General features: G+C 46.5%; 1 protein-coding gene across 12 annotated transcripts in view; it reads right to left on the reverse strand.

The window, feature by feature from the left end:
* LOC141763719 (phosphatidylinositol 4,5-bisphosphate 3-kinase catalytic subunit alpha isoform-like) overlaps positions 1–23104 on the reverse strand; it is a 35341-nt gene that overhangs the window by 5121 nt on the left and 7116 nt on the right. For 2 of the 12 annotated variants that reach the window (XM_074628402.1, XM_074628401.1), the window contains exons 4-28: positions 22585–22688; positions 22353–22515; positions 20914–21123; positions 19390–19457; positions 18894–19022; positions 18483–18536; positions 18295–18404; positions 18049–18190; positions 15671–15756; positions 15441–15546; positions 15197–15349; positions 14980–15111; positions 11649–11773; positions 11162–11243; positions 10109–10273; positions 8099–8202; positions 7916–8015; positions 7680–7751; positions 4261–4367; positions 1781–1902; positions 1586–1664; positions 1275–1445; positions 1076–1193; positions 736–887; positions 494–642 (exon numbers count right to left, since the gene is read on the reverse strand). In XM_074628402.1, the coding sequence (XP_074484503.1) occupies positions 494–642; positions 736–887; positions 1076–1193; positions 1275–1445; positions 1586–1664; positions 1781–1902; positions 4261–4367; positions 7680–7751; positions 7916–8015; positions 8099–8202; positions 10109–10273; positions 11162–11243; positions 11649–11773; positions 14980–15111; positions 15197–15349; positions 15441–15546; positions 15671–15756; positions 18049–18190; positions 18295–18404; positions 18483–18536; positions 18894–19022; positions 19390–19457; positions 20914–21123; positions 22353–22515; positions 22585–22688 (3003 nt within the window). The other 10 variants (XM_074628392.1, XM_074628393.1, XM_074628396.1 and 7 more) reach the window with 10 other exon arrangements.

The following is a 23104-nucleotide window of genomic DNA, read 5'->3' on the forward strand; positions in this document are numbered from 1 at the left end:
CTACTACTACTATTACTACTACTGCTACCTACTACTACTACTACTATTACTACTGTTGCCACTACTACTACTACTACTACTACTACTACTATTACTACTACTATTACTACTGTTGCTACTACTACTACTACTGTTGCTACTACTACTACTACTATTACTACTACTACTACTACTACTATTACTACTGCTACTACTGCTGTTGCTACTACTACTACTACTACTACTGCTGTTGCTACTACTACCACTGCTACCTACTACCTGTCTGTCTCCACCTGTCTGTCTTACTCAGAGCCAGGGTCTTCCTCAGGTAGGCGATGTCGTCGAAGCTCTGCAGTTCTCTCTCCACCTGTCTCTCTACCTGTCTGTCTCTCTACCTGTCTGTCTCTCTACCTGTCTGTCTGTCTCTCTACCTGTCTGTCTCTCTACCTGTCTGTCTGTCTCTCTACCTGTCTGTCTGTCTCTCTACCTGTCTGTCTCCACATGTCTGTCTTACCCAGAGCCAGGGTCTTCCTCAGGTAGGCGATGTCGTCGAAGCTCTGCAATTCGGGCATGCCGCAGCCCAGCAGGAGGGAGAAGAGGTTGATGAAGAGGCTGGCGTGCTGTCGGATGGCCAGGTAGGCTTTATAACACATCTCCTGGAACCTGACACACAGACAGGTCGACGGAGGGTGAGACAGGCAGAGAGTGAGACAGGACAAGAGGACCAGCGTTGGACAGGTGAGGTGCAGGTGATACCTCTCAAACTCCTTGGTCTTGGTGGACTCCTGGACTCCTTTACTGATGACGATGAGGAAGTCCTGAGTCAGGACGAAGGGCACGCGCTCCCTCTTGTAGCCAAACTTCTTCTTCTTGTGATCCAGGAAGTGACCGAAGTCGATGTGGAACAGCTGGAGGAAGCGGAGGAGTTAGAGGAAGAGGAGGAAGAGTTAGAGGAAGAGGAGGAAGAGGAGAAAGAGTTAGACAAAGAGGAGGAAGAGTTAGAGGAGGAGTTAGAGGAAGAGGAGGACGAGGAGGAAGAGTTAGACAAAGAGGAGGAAGAGTTAGAGGAGGAGGAGGAGGAGGAGGAGGAGCTCACCTGTCCGTTCTCCTTCACCATGATGTTGGAGTTGTGTCGGTCTCCGATTCCCAGGATGAACGTCGCTACGCAGTAACCTGCACACGACCTGGTGAAGAGGTCGATGGCCCGGTCATACCTGAGAGACAGACAGGTAGAGAGACAGACAGTGAGAGAGACAGGTAGCAAGAAAGACAGACAGACAGGTTGTGGTACTGACCCGTCTCCCCGGTTCTTGTCTTTGATCCAGTGGTGCAGGGTGTTGGAGTTGAACTGCAGCGCTCCCTTCAGACCTCCTTTACACTGAATCTGCATGATGGTGAAACTGTTCTTCACCACCTCGATCAGACCGACGCAGTCACCGATGGACAGGCAGCCGTACGGCAGCATGCTGACGCACACGCACACACACACGCACACACACACACACACACACACACACACTCGGTTAGCCCGCTGGTTGATGATGTCACTGATGTTGTCACTGATGTTGTCACTGATGATGTCACTGATGATGTCACAGGTTCTCACCGTAGGTCCAGGCCCTGGTTCTGCCAGATGTTTTCCATGATCTTAATGATCTGCAGAGTCAGCATGTCCTGACGCAGGTCTGCAAAACACACACACAGCTTACACACTACATTACCCACAATCCCTGAGCACAGTTCTCCTCTTAGCAGTTAGCATTCTCCATTTAAACAAGTGTTGTTGTAGCAAGCTAGCTACCGTCTCCGTTCTTGAAGATGATCTCGTTGTTGGTGAAGAGTAGCTCGGACATGATGTCGGGGTTCTCCCAGTTCAACCACAGGGGGCGCTTCGCCGACGACATGATGCGGCACTCCTCCAGCCTGAGGACACACGCTTCACCTTACTTTACTTCACTTCACTTTATTTTACTTCACAAGATCCGGCACTCCTCCAGCCTGAGGACACACGCTTCACTTTACTTTACTTTACTTCACTTCACTTCACTTTATTTTACTTCACAAGATCCGGCACTCCTCCAGCCTGAGGACACACGCTTCACTTTACTTTACTTTACTTCACTTCACTTTATTTTACTTCACAAGATCCGGCACTCCTCCAGCCTGAGGACACACGCTTCACTTTACTTTACTTTACTTCACTTCACTTTATTTTACTTCACAAGATCCGGCACTCTTCCAGCCTGAGGACACACGCTTCACTTTACTTTACTTTACTTTACTTCACTTCCCATGATCTGGCACTCCTCCAACCTGAGGACACACGCTTCACGTTACTTTACTTCACTTCACTTTATTTTACTTCACAAGATCCGGCACTCCTCCAGCCTGAGGACACACGCTTTACTTTACTTTACTTTACTTCACTTCCCATGATCTGGCACTCCTCCAGCATGAGGACACACGCTTCACTTTACTTTACTTCACTTCACATGATCCGGCACTCCTCCAGCCTGAGGACACACGCTTCACTTTACTTTACTTTACTTTACTTCACATGATCCGGCACTCCTCCAGCCTGAGGACACACGCTTCACTTTACTTTACTTTATTTTACTTCACATGATCCGGCACTCCTCCAGCATGAGGACACACGCTTCACTTTACTTTACTTTATTTTACTTCACATGATCCGGCACTCCTCCAGCCTGAGGACACACGCTTCATTTTAATTTACTTTATTTTACTTCACATGATCCGGCACTCCTCCAGCCTGAGGACACACGCTTCACTTTACTTTACTTTATTTTACTTCACATGATCCGGCACTCCTCCAGCCTGAGGACACACGCTTCACTTTACTTTACTTTACTTCACTTTATTTTACTTCACATTATGCGGCACTCCTCCAGCCTGAGGACACACGCTTCACTTTACTTTACTTCACTTTACTTCACATGATCCGGCACTCCTCCAGCCTGAGGACACACGCTTCACTTTACTTTACTTCACTTTACTTCACATGATCCGGCACTCCTCCAGCCTGAGGACAAACGCTTCACTTTACTTTTCTTTACTTTACATCACTTCGTTTTACTTCACATGATCCGGCACTCCTCCAGCCTGAGGACACACGCTTCACTTTACTTTACTTCACTTTATTTTACTTCACATGATCCGGCACTCCTTCAGCCTGAGGACACACGCTTCACTTTACTTTACTTTACTTTACTTTACTTTACTTCACTTCCCAAGATATGGCACTCCTCAAACCTGAGGACACACGCTTCACTTTACTTTACTTTACTTCACTTCCCATGATCTGGCACTCCTCCAACCTGGAAACACACTTCACTTTACTGTACTTTACTTCGCTTCACATGATCCTTCACTCCTCGAGCCTGGAGACACACTTCACTTCACTTTACTTCACATGATCCTGCACTCCTCCAGCCTGAGGACACACTTCACTTTACTTTACTTTACTTCACATGAGCCTGCACTCCTCCAGCCTGAGGACACACTTCACTTTACATGATCGGGCACTCCTCCAGCCTGGAGACACACTTCACTTTACTTTACTTCACATGATCCGGCACTCCTCCAGCCTGGAGACACACTTCACTTTACTTTACTTCACATGATCCGGCACTCCTCCAACCTGGAAACACACTTCACTTTACTGTACTTTACTTCGCTTCACATGATCCTTCACTCCTCGAGCCTGGAGACACACTTCACTTCACTTTACTTCACATGATCCTGCACTCCTCCAGCCTGAGGACACACTTCACTTTACTTTACTTTACTTCACATGAGCCTGCACTCCTCCAGCCTGAGGACACACTTCACTTTACATGATCGGGCACTCCTCCAGCCTGGAGACACACTTCACTTTACTTTACTTCACATGATCCGGCACTCCTCCAGCCTGGAGACACACTTCACTTTACTTTACTTCACATGATCCGGCACTCCTCCAGCCCGAGGACACACTTCACTTCACTTTAATTCACATGATCCTGCACTCCTCCAGCTGAGGACACACACTTTACTTTACTTCACTTTATCCAGTTGAAGTGTTACCTGAGGTTCCCCAGCTGATGAACAGGGTCGGAGAGTTGAGTGAAGTGCAGTAGTTATTTAGTTAATTAGTTAGTTAGTCAGTTGAAGTGTTACTTGAGGTCCCCCGGCTGGTGAACAGGATTCAGAGAGTTGAGTGAAGTGCAGTAGTTAATTAATTAACTAATTCATTAGTTAGTTAGTCAGTTGAAGTGCTACCTGAGGTTCCCCAGCTGGTGAACAGGATTCAGAGGCGAGACGAATCCCTGAAGAGCCTCCATGTAATCTGGACGGGACATGTGTTCAACCAGGAACTTCATCTGAGTCTGACAACCAATCACAACACAGCAACACATCAGTATCAACCAATCACAACACATCAGTACCAACCAATCACAACACATCAGTATCAACCAATCACTACACATCAGTATCAACCAATCACAACACATCAGTATCAACCAATCACAACACATCAGTACCAACCAATCACAACACATCAGTATCAACCAATCACTACACATCAGTATCAACCAATCACAACACATCAGTATCAACCAATCACAACACATCAGTATCAACCAATCACTACACATCAGTACCAACCAATCACAACACATCAGTACCAACCAATCACAACACATCAGTACCAACCAATCACAACACATCAGTACCAACCAATCACAACACATCAGTACCAACCAATCACAACACATCAGTAACAACCAATCACAACACATCAGTACCAACCAATCACAACACATCAGTACCAACCAATCACTACACATCAGTATCAACCAATCACAACACATCAGTAACAACCAATCACAACACATCAGTACCAACCAATCACAACACATCAGTACCAACCAATCACAACACATCAGTACCAACCAATCACAACACATCAGTATCAACCAATCACTACACATCAGTATCAACCAATCACAACACATCAGTATCAACCAATCACAACACATCAGTATCAACCAATCACTACACATCAGTATCAACCAATCACAACACATCAGTATCAACCAATCACAACACATCAGTATCAACCAATCACTACACATCAGTATCAACCAATCACAACACATCAGTACCAACCAATCACAACACATCAGTACCAACCAATCACTACACATCAGTATCAACCAATCACAACACATCAGTACCAACCAATCACAACACATCAGTACCAACCAATCACAACACATCAGTACCAACCAATCACAACACATCAGTAACAACCAATCACTACACATCAGTACCAACCAATCACAACACATCAGTAACAACCAATCACTACACATCAGTACCAACCAATCACAACACATCAGTACCAACCAATCACAACACATCAGTATCAACCAATCACAACACATCAGTACCAACCAATCACAACACATCAGTATCAACCAATCACAACACATCAGTAACAACCAATCACTACACATCAGTATCAACCAATCACAACACATCAGTACCAACCAAATACAACACATCAGTACCAACCAATCACTACACATCAGTACCAACCAATCACAACACATCAGTATCAACCAATCACTACACATCAGTATCAACCAATCACTACACATCAGTATCAACCAATCACTACACATCAGTATCAACCAATCACAACACATCAGTACCAACCAAATACAACACATCAGTACCAACCAATCACTACACATCAGTACCAACCAATCACAACACATCAGTATCAACCAATCACTACACATCAGTATCAACCAATCACTACACATCAGTACCAACCAATCACAACACATCAGTAACAACCAATCACTACACATCAGTACCAACCAATCACAACACATCAGTAACAACCAATCACTACACATCAGTACCAACCAATCACAACACATCAGTACCAACCAATCACAACACATCAGTATCAACCAATCACAACACATCAGTACCAACCAATCACAACACATCAGTAACAACCAATCACTACACATCAGTATCAACCAATCACAACACATCAGTACCAACCAAATACAACACATCAGTACCAACCAATCACTACACATCAGTACCAACCAATCACAACACATCAGTATCAACCAATCACTACACATCAGTATCAACCAATCACTACACATCAGTATCAACCAATCACTACACATCAGTATCAACCAATCACAACACATCAGTACCAACCAAATACAACACATCAGTACCAACCAATCACTACACATCAGTACCAACCAATCACAACACATCAGTAACAACCAATCACTACACATCAGTATCAACCAATCACAACACATCAGTATCAACCAATCACAACACATCAGTATCAACCAATCACAACACATCAGTATCAACCAATCACAACACATCAGTATCAACCAATCACTACACATCAGTACCAACCAATCACTACACATCAGTATCAACCAATCACTACACATCAGTACCAACCAATCACAACACATCAGTATCAACCAATCACTACACATCAGTACCAACCAATCACAACACATCAGTATCAACCAATCACAACACATCAGTACCAACCAATCACAACACATCAGTACCAACCAATCACTACACATCAGTATCAACCAATCACAACACATCAGTAACAACCAATCACTACACATCAGTACCAACCAATCACAACACATCAGTATCAACCAATCACTACACATCAGTATCAACCAATCACTACACATCAGTACCAACCAATCACAACACATCAGTATCAACCAATCACAACACATCAGTATCAACCAATCACAACACATCAGTATCAACCAATCACTACACATCAGTACCAACCAATCACTACACATCAGTATCAACCAATCACAACACATCAGTACCAACCAATCACAACACATCAGTACCAACCAATCACAACACATCAGTACCAACCAATCACTACACATCAGTATCAACCAATCACAACACATCAGTACCAACCAATCACAACACATCAGTACCAACCAATCACTACACATCAGTACCAACCAATCACTACACATCAGTACCAACCAATCACAACACATCAGTACCAACCAATCACAACACATCAGTACCAACCAATCACAACACATCAGTATCAACCAATCACAACACATCAGTATCAACCAATCACAACACATCAGTATCAACCAATCACAACACATCAGTATCAACCAATCACTACACATCAGTACCAACCAATCACAACACATCAGTATCAACCAATCACAACACATCAGTATCAACCAATCACTACACATCAGTACCAACCAATCACAACACATCAGTATCAACCAATCACAACACATCAGTATCAACCAATCACAACACATCAGTATCAACCAATCACAACACATCAGTATCAACCAATCACAACACATCAGTATCAACCAATCACAACACATCAGTATCAACCAATCACTACACATCAGTACCAACCAATCACAACACATCAGTATCAACCAATCACAACACATCAGTATCAACCAATCACAACACATCAGTATCAACCAATCACTACACATCAGTATCAACCAATCACAACACATCAGTATCAACCAATCACAACACATCAGTACCAACCAATCACTACACATCAGTATCAATCAGATCAGAGCACAGCTTCAGTGTTTTCTTACTTTCTGTGTTTCGTCCTTCTTCTCTTGTTTCAGGGTGTCGGTGAGATTCACCAGTTTATCCATCGCCTCCACCTATACACACACGCACACACGCGCACACGCACACACGCGCACACACACACACACACACACACACACACACACACACACACACAGAATTGAGACGCAGCTACAGAGACCTGAGACAGAAGAGACGGACCAATCAGAGCTCAGATAGACTCCTCTCCCGTCCTCACCTGTCGGTTCAGGTGTTTCAGGTACATCCCACAGGCTCTGCAGAAAGCTTCCAGCAGCAGACCGAAGCGGCGGGACACCGTCTTGTTGTGCATCTCTGACCTGTTGGACATTAAAGAGATCAGTGATCCAGTAACGAGTCCTCAGGGAGGACATGAAGAAGATCGACTCTACGTCTTCCTCACTTCAGATGCCAGAAGAAGAAGTGTCCTATCCTCTGATTGGTCAGAGCTTTCTTGATGAGGAAACGAGCCAGAGGATTGTCCAGGTACATCTCGTACTTTAACACCTGCAGACACACAAGTTACCTTCAGAGATCAGATTTAGACTGAATAAACACTGATTAATGAATAATCAACAGAATATAATAATTAACAGAAAATAATAATATAATAATTAACAGAATATAATAATATAATAATCAACAGAATATAATAATATAATAATTAACAGTATATAATAATATAATAATTAACAGTATATAATAATATAATAATCAACATAATATAATATAATAATAATATAATAATTACCAGAATATAATAATATAATAATTAACAGTATATAATAATATAATAATTAACAGAATATAATAATATAATAATCAACAGAATATAATAATATAATAATTACCAGAATATAATAATATAATAAAATAATTAACAGAATATAATATAATAATTAACAGAAAATAATAATATAATAATTAACAGAATATAATAATATAATAATTAACAAAATATAATAATATAATAATCAACAGTATATAATAATATAATAATTACCAGAATATAATAATATAATAATCAACAGTATATAATAATATAATAATTAACAGAATATAATAATATAATAATCAACAGAATATAATAATATAATAATTACCAGAATATAATAATATAATAAAATAATTAACAGAATATAATATAATAATTAACAGAAAATAATAATATAATAATTAACAGAATATAATAATGTAATAATTAACAGAATATAATAATGTAATAATTAACAGAATATAATAATGTAATAATTAACAGAATATAATAATATAATAGTATAATAATTAACAGAATATAATAATATAATAATCAACAGAATATAATAATATAATAATTAACAGAATATAATAATGTAATAATTAACAGAATATAATAATATAATAATTAACAGAATATAATAATATAATAATTAACAGAATATAATAATATAATAATTAACAGAATATAATAATATAATAATATAATAATATAATAATATAATAGAATAATAGAATAGAATAATAGAATAATAGAATGATCAACAGTGAACATTTAAAGAAGAACTAAAACACAAGTTTTCTCTGAAGTTTTCTCTAGACGGTGAAAACAGCATCAGCGAGGTCAGGCAGTAAAGTCTACGGTCGGCTCCTTGTCGGTAACCAGTGAACCACGACGACGACGACGACGCAACGCTGACCACGACGACCACGATGACAACGACGATGATGACGACCACGACGACCACGACGATGACGACGACCACCACCACAACGACGATGACGACCACGACGACCATGACGATGAGGAAGACAACAACGACCACGACGATGATGATGACCATGACGACGACCACGACGATGAGGAAGACCACAACGACCACGACGATGATGATGACCACGACCATGATGATGACAACCACGTTAACGACCACGATGACAACCACGATGATGAGGACAACCACCAGAGCAGCCTTCCCTCTCTTTCCGGTGGAGCCTTCATCACATCCCAGTCTGGTGAATCCGTGTTAACGGGGTTAACAGTTACAGAACATAAAGAACACCACGTGACCTGCTGGGCTCGGCCGACGTTACCGTAACATTACCCTTTACCGTCTTTAGATTACCGTTAGCCTATCAATTATCTCATGCTAATCGCTAGCATGCCGTCTATTGCACCAGGAGGTGAAACAGGAAGTGAACTCACCTGTACGAGCTGCAGCAGGTACTGGGACAGCTTGTCGTCAGTCAGACCCTGAACGAGGCATCGCAGAGTGAACTCACCTGTACGAGCTGCAGCAGGTACTGAGACAGCTTGTCGTCAGTCAGACCCTGAACGAGGCAACGCAGAGCGAACTCACCTGTACGAGCTGCAGCAGGTACTGGGACAGCTTGTCGTCAGTCAGACCCTGAACGAGGCAACGCAGAGCGAACTCACCTGTACGAGCTGCAGCAGGTACTGGGACAGCTTGTCGTCAGTCAGACCCTGAACGAGGCATCGCAGAGCGAACTCTCTCACCATCGGGTCAGGAAAGTTACAGTCCAATAACTCCAGAGCTGATTCAGGCTCCATCAGAGGCCACTCCTTCAACAGGCAGTACATCTGAGGAAGAGGAGCAGGAGGAGGAGGAGGAGGAGGAGGAGGAGAGGAGGAGGGAGGAGAGGGAGGAGGAGGAGGAGAGGGAGGAGGAGGAGGAGAGGAGGAGAGGAGGAGAGGAGAGGGAGGAGTAGAGGGAGGAGGAGGAGGAGAGGGAGGAGGAGGAGGAGGAGGAGTAGAGGGAGGAGGAGAGGAGGAGGAGGAGGAGAGAAGGAGGAGGAGGAGTAGAGGGAGGAGGAGGAGGAGAGGGAGGAGGAGGAGAGGGAGGAGGAGGAGAGGGAGGAGGAGAGGGAGGAGGAGAGGAGGAGGAGGAGGAGAGAAGGAGGAGGAGGAGAGGGAGGAGGAGGAGGAGGAGGAGTAGAGGGAGGAGGAGAGGAGGAGGAGGAGGAGAGAAGGAGGAGGAGGAGTAGAGGGAGGAGGAGGAGGAGAGGGAGGAGGAGGAGAGGGAGGAGGAGGAGAGGGAGGAGGAGAGGAGGAGGAGGAGAGGGAGGAGGAGTAGAGGGAGGAGGAGGAGGAGAGGGAGGAGGAGGAGAGGGAGGAGGAGAGGAGGAGGAGGAGGAGAGAAGGAGGAGGAGGAGGAGGAGAGAAGGAGGAGGAGGAGAGGGAGGAGGAGGAGAGGGAGGAGGAGGAGGAGAGGGAGGAGGAGGAGAGGGAGGAGGAGAGGGAGGAGGAGGAGGAGAGAAGGGAGGAGGAGGAGTAGGAGGGAGGAGGAGGGAGGAGGGAGGAGGAGGAGAGGGAGGAGGAGGGGGAGACAGACCGGTAACTGAGGAGATGAAGTGAACTCCATAAAGACATCAGGTGGACTGAACCAGGTGGACTGAACCAGGTGGACTGAACCAGGTGGACTGAACCAGGTGGACTGAACCAGGTGGACTGAGAGGATGTGGTCTGTACCTGGGACACTTCGTCTCTGGAGTTCCATTTGACGGAAAGAAGCAGCTTAGGAAGAGACTCTGGGATCTTTACACAGTAATGCCTGCAGACAGAGAGACAGACAGGTAGACAGAGAGACAGACAGGTAGACAGAGAGACAGACAGGTAGACAGAGAAACAGACAGGTAGAGAAAAACAATAAAAGAGTCAGAGACAAAGATAGACACAGGTAAAGACAGGTATAGAAAAGCAGAGACACAGGTAGGACGGGTACAGGTTGGGACAAAAGAAGATCCAAAGTCAGAGACAATTAGAGAAAGAGAAAGGTAGAGCCAAAGCCCCGCCCCTCACCTGTGCCTCCAGAGGAAGCCCCGCCCCTCATCTGAGCCTCCAGAGGAAGCCCCGCCCCTCATCTGAGCCTCACCTGTGCCTCCAGAGGAAGCCCCGCCCCTCACCTGAGCCTCACTTGTGCCTCCAGAGGAAGCCCCGCCCCTCACCTGAGCCTCACCTGTGCCTCCAGAGGAAGTCCTTCTCCTGCTCTGAGAGCTCATAGAGAGGATCCCTGGAACACAGACAACGAAGCTGCTCTGCATCACTCGCTGAAACACTGCTGTCACAGGCCAGACGACTGCTCTGTAGAGAGACAGACAGGTAGAGACAGAGAGACAGGTAGAGAGACAGACAGGTAGAGAGAGACAGACAGGTAGAGAGAGAGAGACAGGTAGAGAGAGAGACAGGTAGAGAGAGAGACAGGTAGAGAGACAGACAGGTAGAGAGAGACAGACAGGTAGAGAGACAGACAGGTAGAGAGAGAGAGACAGGTAGAGAGAGAGACAGGTAGAGAGACAGACAGGTAGAGAGAGACAGACAGGTAGAGAGAGAGAGACAGGTAGAGAGAGAGAGACAGGTAGAGAGACAGACAGGTAGAGAGAGACAGACAGGTAGAGAGACAGACAGGTAGAGAGAGAGACAGGTAGAGAGACAGACAGGTAGAGAGAGACAGACAGGTAGAGAGAGAGAGACAGGTAGAGAGAGAGAGACAGGTAGAGAGACAGACAGGTAGATAGAGACAGGTAGAGAGACAGACAGGTAGAGAGAGAGACAGGTAGGGAGAGAGACAGGTAGAGAGAGAGACAGGTAGAGAGACAGACAGGTAGAGAGAGACAGACAGGTAGAGAGAGAGAGACAGGTAGAGAGAGAGACAGGTAGAGAGACAGACAGGTAGAGAGAGAGACAGGTAGGGAGAGAGACAGGTAGAGAGAGAGAGACAGGTAGAGAGACAGACAGGTAGAGAGAGACAGACAGGTAGAGAGAGAGAGACAGGTAGAGAGAGAGAGACAGGTAGAGAGACAGACAGGTAGATAGAGACAGGTAGAGAGACAGACAGGTAGAGAGAGAGACAGGTAGGGAGAGAGACAGGTAGAGAGAGAGACAGGTAGAGAGACAGACAGGTAGAGAGAGAGACAGGTAGAGAGAGAGACAGGTAGAGAGAGAGAGACAGGTAGGGAGAGAGAGACAGGTAGAGAGAGAGAGACAGGTAGGGAGAGAGACAGGTAGAGAGAGAGAGACAGGTAGAGAGAGAGAGACAGGTAGGGAGAGAGACAGGTAGAGAGAGACAGGTAGAGAGAGAGACAGGTAGAGAGAGAGAGACAGGTAGAGAGAGACAGGTAGAGAGAGAGACAGGTAGAGAGAGACAGGTAGAGAGAGAGACAGGTAGAGAGAGAGAGACAGGTAGAGAGAGACAGGTAGAGAGACCGACAGGTAGAGAGAGAGAGACAGGTAGAGAGAGACAGGTAGAGAGAGAGACAGGTAGAGAGAGAGAGACAGGTAGAGAGACCGACAGGTAGAGATTAGTATTTCATATTAAGGGGTTAGGTTAAGCACAGCTCTCTGCTGATGGTCCAGTTGGCGTGTTCTTCTATCTATCTATATATGTTTACTATATAAACTGGAAAACAAAGTTGTTAACTTGTGTTTGGTGGATTATTTCTCTGTTGTATCAATGCTAATGGTGATGCTAATGCTAATGGTCATTGTATTCTACATGGTTGAAAGCCTGTTTATTTACCTTCACAATGATGTCACACTTGTAAGGATCATGTATTTGTGTGATGAGCAGCACAGCTGATGATGTGTGGAGCCCCGGTGCCGATGGTAAACAGTGTATTCTCCTGTTGGTGTTGACTCTTGTTGTGAGTTGTTTGGTGGATGATTGAACTCTCTATCAGTAACAAGGAACAATCAAGACATATTGATTGATTGAATCCACCGTCAGGAGCCTCAGTAGAGGTGGAAGATCCATACGCAGCCACAACAGCCTGGCACCTCCTCCTCATGCTGGTCACCAACCTGGTCACACGTTGCTGTGGGATGGCGTTCCATTCCTCAACCAGGATTGGTTGCAGGTCAGCCAGCGTGGTTGTGTTGGTCACTCTAACACGTACAGCACGCCCAAGCTGATCCCACATGTTGAGTTGGGTTGAGGTGTGGACTCTTGGAGGCCGTTCCATTCTCTCTCCTCCCACATTGTGGAGGTAGTCTGTGATAACCCTGGCTCTGTGGGGGGGGGCGTTGTTTCTTGGAGGATGAAGTTAGGTCCCAGATTGTGGAGATATGGGATCACCACTGGCTGCAGAATCTCATCCTGATATCTCCCTGCATTGAGATGGCCTTCAATGATGACAAGCCTTGTTTTACCAGTGAGGGAGATGCCCCCCCCCCCCCACACCATGACACTGCCCCCACCAAAAGCTGTTACTCCATCGGTGCAACAATCAGCATAGCGTTCTCCACGTCGTCTCCATACTTTGACCTGCCATCTAACTTTAACAGACAGAACCTGAACTCATCACTGAACATGACATTCCCCCACATGTTCAGGTTCCATTGTCTGTGTTGGAGATACCAGCGCCAACGGGCCTGACGGTGAAGGGCAGTCATTGCAGGCTTCCTGGTAGTCTTATGAGAATACACTGTTTACCATCGGCACCGGGGCTCCCCACATCATCAGCTGTGCTGCTCATCCCACAAATACATGATCCTTACAAGTGTGACATCATTGTGAAGGTAAATAAACAGGCTTTCAACCATGTAGAATACAATGACCATTAGCATTAGCATCACCATTAGCATTAGCATCACCATTAGCATTGATACAACAGAGAAATAATCCACCAAACACAAGTTTACTACTTTGTTTTTCCAGTGTATATATATATATATGAAGTATATATATGTGTATATATATATCATGTATAGGGTGTATATATATATCGTGTATATGTGTATATATATATATCATGTATAGGGTGTATATATATATATCATGTATAGGGTGTATATATATATCATGTATAGGGTGTATATATATATCGTGTATAGGGTGTATATATATATCATGTATAGGGTGTATATATATCATGTATATGTGTATATATATATATCATGTATAGGGTGTATATATATATATCGTGTATAGGGTGTATATATATATCGTGTATAGGGTGTATATATATATCGTGTATATGTGTATATATATATATCATGTATAGGGTGTATATATATATATCATGTATAGGGTGTATATATATATATCATGTATAGGGTGTATATATATCATGTATAGGGTGTATATATATATATCATGTATAGGGTGTATATATATATATCATGTATAGGGTGTATATATATATATCATGTATAGGGTGTATATATATCATGTATAGGGTGTATATATATATCGTGTATAGGGTGTATATATATATCATGTATATGTGTATATATATATATCATGTATATGTGTATATATATATCGTGTATAGGGTGTATATGTATGTTACCAGTCCGTGGCAGTAGTTGTATCCCAGCTCTCTGCTGATGGTCCAGTTGGCGTGTTCTTCTATCTGCTGCTCATCAGGAAACACGACGGTCTGGTTGAACCAGGAGAACTCCAGCTCCACACAGGGAGTCTCCTGCAGGGGACGATCAATCGGTCAATCAACTGGATCGATCACACGTCTTCGTTGTGATCGACGGGTAGACGGAGGTGTTGTGTACCTTGTTGGGATTCGAACCGGCGACTCCGATGGGATTCAGGAGGTCCTCGAGGCCGTGAGGGACCGGCCAGAGGCTGAGAGCCACTTTACCTGAGACCAGGATGTCTGTGTAGTCAAACAGGTTCACGTTGCCCCAGGCCAGGGGACAGTGCTCCTGATGGACAGACAGACAGGCAGGTTGATTCAGTCATACTGTCACTGGTTCCTTCATGTCTTTATGTGTCCTTGTCTCCTTCCCCTCTCACCTCCTTGGCTCCTTTCCTTCCCTTCACAGAGCAGATAGACAGGCAGATTCTGGCTGAGCGAGGGAGATCAGCCAGGTAGATGTCATAGGCCAGCCACTCATTCCACCTGGAGACAGGTAAGACAGACAGAGAGACAGGTAGGAAGGGAGACATTGTGTATACTCAGTGTGTATATTGAGTGTAAATATACACTCAGTGTATATTTACAGTATATAGTGAGTGTGTGTTACCTGGGGTTGGAGCAGGGGACTCTCTGAGTGTTGACGTTGTCACAGAGCGGTTCTCCTCCGTGGTAGATACCAGTCCTCACATAGATCTACACACACACACACACACACACACACACACACTCATGTTAACCCTTTAATACCCCGACGGCCAGGTCTGCTATTCCGAGGTACTGTCCCCGACCTCCACGCAACACTGAACAGACGTGTCAGCCAAGACAGTCCAACGATGTCCAAAACCTTCAGCCTCTCAGGGTGAATCTCATCCATCGAGGAGCGTTTTGACGACCTCAGAGACCTCTAACAAGGAAATGGACAAGCTTCCCCCAAGTCTCCTTCAGGAGTTCCTCAAAGTGCTCTTTCCACCGCTCGACGATATCTCTAGTCCAGGTCAACAGTTCACCTCAAATGTGTGTTCTGGTACCAAGTACACGGCCTAGGGTGTTCTGGTACCAAGTACACTACCCAGGGTGTTCTGGTACCAAGTACACTACCCAGGGTGTTCTGGTAACAAGTACATGGCCCAGGGTGTTCTGGTACCAAGTACATGGCCCAGGGTGTTCTGGTACCAAGTACACTACCCAGGGTATTCTGGTACCAAGTACATGGCCCAGGGTGTTCTGGTACCAAGTACGCTACCCAGGGTGTTCTGGTACCAAGTACACTACCCAGGGTGTTCTGGTAACAAGTACATGGCCCAGCGTGTTCTGGTACCAAGTACACTGCCTAGGGTGTTCTGGTACCAAGTACATGGCCCAGGGTGTTCTGGTACAAAGTACACTGCCCAGGGTGTTCTGGTACCAAGTACACTGCCCAGGGTGTTCTGGTACCAAGTACACTACCCAGGTTATTCTGGTAACAAGTACATGGCCCAGGGTGTTCTGGTACCAAGTACACTGCCCAGGGTGTTCTGGTACCAAGTACACTACCCAGGTTATTCTGGTAACAAGTACATGGCCCAGGGTGTTCTGGTACCAAGTACACTGCCTAGGGTGTTCTGGTACCAAGTACATGGCCCAGGGTGTTCTGGTACAAAGTACACTGCCCAGGGTGTTCTGGTACCAAGTACACTGCCCAGGGTGTTCTGGTACCAAGTACACTACCCAGGTTATTCTGGTAACAAGTACATGGCCCAGGGTGTTCTGGTACAAAGTACACTGCCTAGGGTGTTCTGGTACCAAGTACACTGCCCAGGGTGTTCTGGTACCAAGTACACTACCCAGGTTATTCTGGTAACAAGTACATGGCCCAGGGTGTTCTGGTACCAAGTACACTGCCTAGGGTGTTCTGGTACCAAGTACACTGCCCAGGGTGTTCTGGTACCAAGTACACTGATGAACCACCCTATGCTGGAACATGGTGTTTGTTATGGTCAGTCCAGGACTAGCACAGAAGTCCAACAACAAAGCACCACTCAGGTTCAGATCAGGCAGGTCATTCCTCCCAATAAGCCTCCAGGTTTCTCCATCGTCGTCCACGTGAGCGTTGAAGTCCCCTAGCAGAACTATGGAGTCCCCAGTCGGCGCCCTTTCCAGGACGCCAGCCAGAAACTCCAAGAAGGTCGGTTACTCTGAGCTGCTGTTTGGTGCAGAAAACCAAACAAACGTCAGAGACTTCCTCTCAGAGACTCACAGTCACAGAGAGGCGACCTTCTGGTTCTCCGAGGAGAACTCCAACACAGCGGCGCTCAGCCGGGGGCTCGTGAGTATCCCCACACCCACCTGGCGCCTCTCACCCTGGGCAACTCCGGACAAGGAGAGAGTCCAGCTCCTCTCTAGGAGTGTGGTTCCAGAACCAGAGCTATGCGTTGAGGTGAGCTCAACTATATCTAGTTGATATTGCTCCACCTCCTGCAACTGCTCCAGTTCTTTCCCCACCAGAGAGGTGACGTTTCACTTACCTAGAGCCAGTCTGCAATGCCGGGGATCAGCACACCCATATCCCCGCCTTTGCCTGCCGCCTGGCTCAAGCTGCACCCGACCCAGGAGGACGCTCGTCGGCAAGCTCCCCTCCCAGGTCTGGCTCCAGAAGGGGGCCCCGGTTTCCTTACTCCGGGCGAGGTTCCACAACTCTTTTGGTACTGATTCATAAAAGGTCTGTGAATCTCTCTTTGTCTGGTCCCTCCTCTGGGACCACTTTGTCTTGGGAGACCCTACCAGGAGCTAATGCCCCCAACAACACTGCTCCCAGGTCACTGGGGCGCACAGACCCCTCCACCACGGTAAGGTGGCGATTCAATGTCAAAAGTTTTTGCTACCAAATCACAGCAGGAACACTTCAGGTCATTGTCATCTACGCGGGGACTTGACCAGTACTCGACTGTGACTGATGCAACACCAGAATAGACATGAGCACAGGTTGAGGAAGACGTAGAGACGAACCTTATCGATGTCTCGGATGTTGACGTTGACGTAGGTGGCGCAGAGCAGTCGGACCCTCAGCAGAGTGTTGAAGGCCCACAGAGAGCGAGGAGGAGAACCATCACCTCCTCCTGGACAGGGAGACGGCTGAGGAGTCCGACGACTGAAACACAAACAACAAACATCTTCCACCTGGCAACAGTACATCTGTTCAAGCTCCTGATTGGCTGCGATACGTGTGTCAGAGATGCTGATTGGCTGTTGTACCTGTATGAAGGTGTGACGAAGCCAGAGGCAGGTAGCTGAGAGTAGAGACTGTCTTTGGAGACCAGCATCAGATGCGGAAGACGACCCACTATGATACAGGAGCGGATATACTGCAGAGAGACAGGTGGAGACAGTGAGACAGGTGGAGGGAGGGAGCCCGTCTTGTGTTTTCAGAGTGAAGTTGTTACCTTGTACTGACTGAGAGGATACTTCTCCAACAGGTACTCATCACAGCCACACACCTGAGGAGACAGACAGGTAGACAGGCAGACAGGTGAGTCAGACAGACAGGTTTACCTTCAGGGTGTACTGCCCCTGGTACTCCTGGACACAGACAGACAGGTGAGTCAGACAGACAGGTGAGTCAGACAGACAGGTGTACCTTCAGGATGTACTACCCCTGGTACTCCTGGACACAGACAGACAGGTGAGTCAGACAGACAGGTGTAGCTTCAGGATGTACTACCCCTGGTACTCCTGGACACAGACAGACAGGTGAGTCAGACAGACAGGTGTACCTTAGGGATGTACTGCCCCTAGTACTCCTGGACACAGACAGGTGAGTAAGACAGACAGGTGAGTCAGACAGACAGGTGTACCTTCAGGATGTACTGCCCCTGGTACTCCTGGACACACAGGTGGAGCTGTTGAGGTGAGAGGTGCATCGATCTGCTTTTCTTCCTGATGGACTCGGCTATCAGCTGCTCAGGTAAACTGTCGTGACTCACCTGTACACAAACACACAGAATACAACATCACAACTGGATGTTCGGGTTGATCAACATCACACCTGGATGTTCTGTTTGTTCAACATCACACCTGGATGTTCGGGTTGTTCAACATCACACCTGGATGTTCTGTTTGTTCTTTGACAACCAGCAGCTACTTTATGTGCGGCGACGTTTGTGCTGAAAAGACCTAAAAACTGACTCAGACTAAAACAGACCCGATCTAATTGACCCAGACCACAACAGACCAGATCCAACTGACCCAGACTAAAACAGATCCGGTCCAACTGACGCAGAGACTCCAGCAGGTCCCCAAACACATCCTGTCATTTGACAACAGGAATCTGAACCAAACCATCAGTTTTACCTTCAGAGTGTACTTCTGTTTGGAGTTGGATGGAGACACGATCACCCAGATGGTCACAATCAACCTCCCTGAGACAGGTAGAGAGAGAGAGACAGGTAGAGAGAGACAGGTAGGGAGAGAGAGAGACTGGATTAGGGTTGGGGGTTAGGGGTTAGGGAACCTTTGTCCAGCTTGCTGTAGATGTGCTGGGGGAGTTGGGGGCTGTATTGGGGTTGGGGGTTAGGGGTTAGGGTACCTTTGTCCAGTTTGCTGTTGATGTGCTGGGGGAGTTGGGGGCTGGATTAGGGTTGGGGGTTAAGGGTTAGGGTACCTTTGTCCAGTTTGCTGTTGATGTGCTGGGGGAGTTGGGGGCTGGATTAGGGTTGGGGGTTAAGGGTTAGGTTACCTTTGTCCAGTTTGCTGTTGATGTGCTGGGGGAGTTGGGGGCTGGATTAGGGTTGGGGGTTAGGGGTTAGGGTACCTTTTTCCAGTTTGCTGTAGATGTGCTGGGGGAGTTGGGGGCTGGATTAGGGTTGGGGGTTAGGGGTTAGGGTACCTTTTTCCAGTTTGCTGTAGATGTGCTGGGGGAGTTGGGGGCTGGATTAGGTTTGGGGGTTAAGGGTTAGGGTACCTTTGTCCAGTTTGCTGTTGATGTGCTGGGGGAGTTGGGGGCTGGATTAGGGTTGGGGGTTAAGGGTTAGGGTACCTTTGTCCAGTTTGCTGTTGATGTGCTGGGGGAGTTGGGGGCTGGATTAGGTTTGGAGGTTAGGGGTTAGGGTACCTTTGTCCAGTTTGCTGTAGATGTGCTGGGGGAGTTGGGGGCTGGATTAGGTTTGGAGGTTAAGGGTTAGGGTACCTTTGTCCAGTTTGCTGTTGATGTGCTGGGGGAGTTGGGGGCTGGATTAGGTTTGGAGGTTAGGGGTTAGGGTACCTTTGTCCAGTTTGCTGTAGATGTGCTGGGGGAGTTGGGGGCTGGATTAGGGTTGGAGGTTAGGGGTTAGGGTACCTTTGTCCAGTTTGCTGTAGATGTGCTGGTGGAGTTGGGGGCTGGATTAGGGTTGGAGGTTAGGGGTTAGGGTACCTTTGTCCAGTTTGCTGTAGATGTGCTGGGGGAGTTGGGGGCTGGATTAGGGTTGGGGGTTAGGGGTTAGGGGTTAGGGTACCTTTGTCCAGTTTGCTGTAGATGTGCTGGGGGAGTTGGGGGCTGGATTAGGGTTGGGGGTTAGGGGTTAGGGGTTAGGGTACCTTTGTCCAGTTTGCTGTAGATGTGCTGGGGGAGTTGGGGGCTGGATTAGGGTTGGGGGTTAGGGGTTAGGGTACCTTTGTCCAGTTTGCTGTAGATGTGCTGGGGGAGTTGGGGGCTGGATTAGGGTTGGGGGTTAGGGGTTAGGGTACCTTTGTCCAGTTTGCTGTAGATGTGCTGGGGGAGTTGGGGGCTGGATTAGGGTTGGGGGTTAGGGGTTAGGGTACCTTTGTCCAGTTTGCTGTAGATGTGCTGGGGGAGTTGGGGGCTGGATTAGGGTTGGGGGTTAGGGGTTAGGGTACCTTTGTCCAGTTTGCTGTAGATGTGCTGGGGGAGTTGGGGGCTGGATTCCAGGTTGGGGGGGTAAACGTAGAGCGCCTGGCTGTGGGCCCCTCCCCCCTCCCTCTCCTCCATGGCCTCTCTGCACACGCTCAGTATGGAGCGGCGGAAGTCCTGAACCTCCGGGTCCTTCATCATCTCGAACTCACAGACCGGCATCCCGATGGCAAACCCTGTAAACAGGGACAGTTTTAGTCTGAGCGAGCGAGGGAGGGCGAGCATGGAACTCTGGGAGATGGAGTTGGGTGAGAGATGAGGTCACTATTGGTGGTAGGGATGTCACGGTACCAGAAATCTAGTAGTCGATACCAATACCAGTGAATTTACACGATTCTCGACACCAATTCGGTACCACGGTAAAAAAAAAAAAAAAAAATCCCATGTAATTCAACACGCACTCCTTTATTGAAACATTTGAACATTATAAAAAACAGAGGCATGTAGCCTTTAAGTAATAAATAAAAATAATCTTCTATTAACATTGCATAACAGAACAGTGGCCTGAAGCCTTTAAGTATTTATTTAAAACAAACAATATCGTCTGGATGTCTGTCTTTGAGGTGCTTTGCTAAATTGGAAGTATTTCCTCCTTTGGAAAGGAAAGTACGACGGCAGCATTCTGGTGTTTGTGAATCTATTGTAACGTTGCGTGTGGCTAACTTGTAGAAGGGAGACTGGAAACGGTTCCTCTTTTGCACTTAACCAAGCCGGATTTATTCCCTGCCGCAGCCCACAAACTACCCGGAGTTGGAGGTGTGTCGGAAAATAATACCAACTGGCCAGTCGGTTGCTTAGCGTTTTCGCTCTCGTTCATTGCACGTAGCTTGGCTAACTAGCCAGCTGCCATCTTTCAAGTCTCGTGTCGTTGTTTTTTTCCGTGCTGTTACGGCGTTCTTCTTCTTCCTTCATTTCCCGGCAGATGAGAACACTTGTAAGCGTATACTGCCCCCGTTAGATCCAAAAGAATCGCATCTCCAGTACCTCCGCTCCGGTACCAAATGACCGTTACAGGCATTGTTCGGTACCCTTGGTACCGAAGAAAAAGAGTACCGTCACATTTTTAGAATTTTGGTACCGAGGTGGTACCGAAGTATCGGTTCTCGTGACATCCGTAATCGGTGGTGAGGTCATGGGGGTCAATGACAGGCCAAACATTCGGGTGATGACGGGTGATGTCAGGTGATGACGGGTGATGTCAGGTGATGTCGGGTGATGATGGGTGATGTCAGGTGATCCAGACAGGTGATGACAGGTGATGATGGGTGATGACGGGTGATGACGGTTGTTGACGGGTGATCCAGACAGGTGATGACGGGTGATGACGGTTGTTGACGGTTGTTGACAGGTGATGACGGGTGATGACAGGTGATCCAGACAGGTGATGACAGGTATGGTGTGTTACCTATCTCTCGGTTCAAGATCTTCTCCTCCCGGTTTCCCAGCGGCTCGATGACCTTCAGGATCGGGTGAAACAGTCTGAGGTCACACAGCCGCCTCGTCTCATCATAAAACTCCTCCCTCTCCGCCTCCTGGGTCACGCCCACAAATATGTAGCACGACTCCTCCTGGCCAATCAGAATGCAGGGATTATTACCAGTTACTACCACGGGGTCAAAGGTCAGTCAGTGATGTACCTGCAGCAGGTGGTAGAGCGGGTACTTCCTGGCCTCAGTGAAGAGCTGCTGCTTGATGCTTATGAGAGGAGTTTCTCTGAGACACTCCAGACTCACCATCATCCCTGAAACACAACACAACACAACACATATTATACGAATATAAACTGGAAAAACAAAGTTTGTAAACTTGTGTTTGGTGGATTATTTCTCTGTTGTTACAATGCTAATGGTCATTGTATTTTACATTAAATGAATAAAGTGTAAAATAGCCAATATGTCTTGTTTGTTCCTTGTTACTGATAGAGAGTTCAATCATCCAATCCACCAAACAACTCAAAACAAGAGTCAATACCAACAGGAGAATACACTGTTTACCATTGACGGAGCATTTTGGAAAAATTTTCTTGGGCGCTCCCCACATCATCAGCTGTGCTGCTCATCCCACAAATGCATGATCCTTACAAGAGTGACATCATTGCGAAGGTAAAGAAACAGGCTTTCCAACCATGTAGAATACAATGACAATTAGCATTGTAAC

This window comes from Sebastes fasciatus, unplaced genomic scaffold (genome assembly GCF_043250625.1).
Source record: "Sebastes fasciatus isolate fSebFas1 unplaced genomic scaffold, fSebFas1.pri Scaffold_32, whole genome shotgun sequence".
NCBI classification, from domain to species: domain Eukaryota; kingdom Metazoa; phylum Chordata; class Actinopteri; order Perciformes; family Sebastidae; genus Sebastes; species Sebastes fasciatus.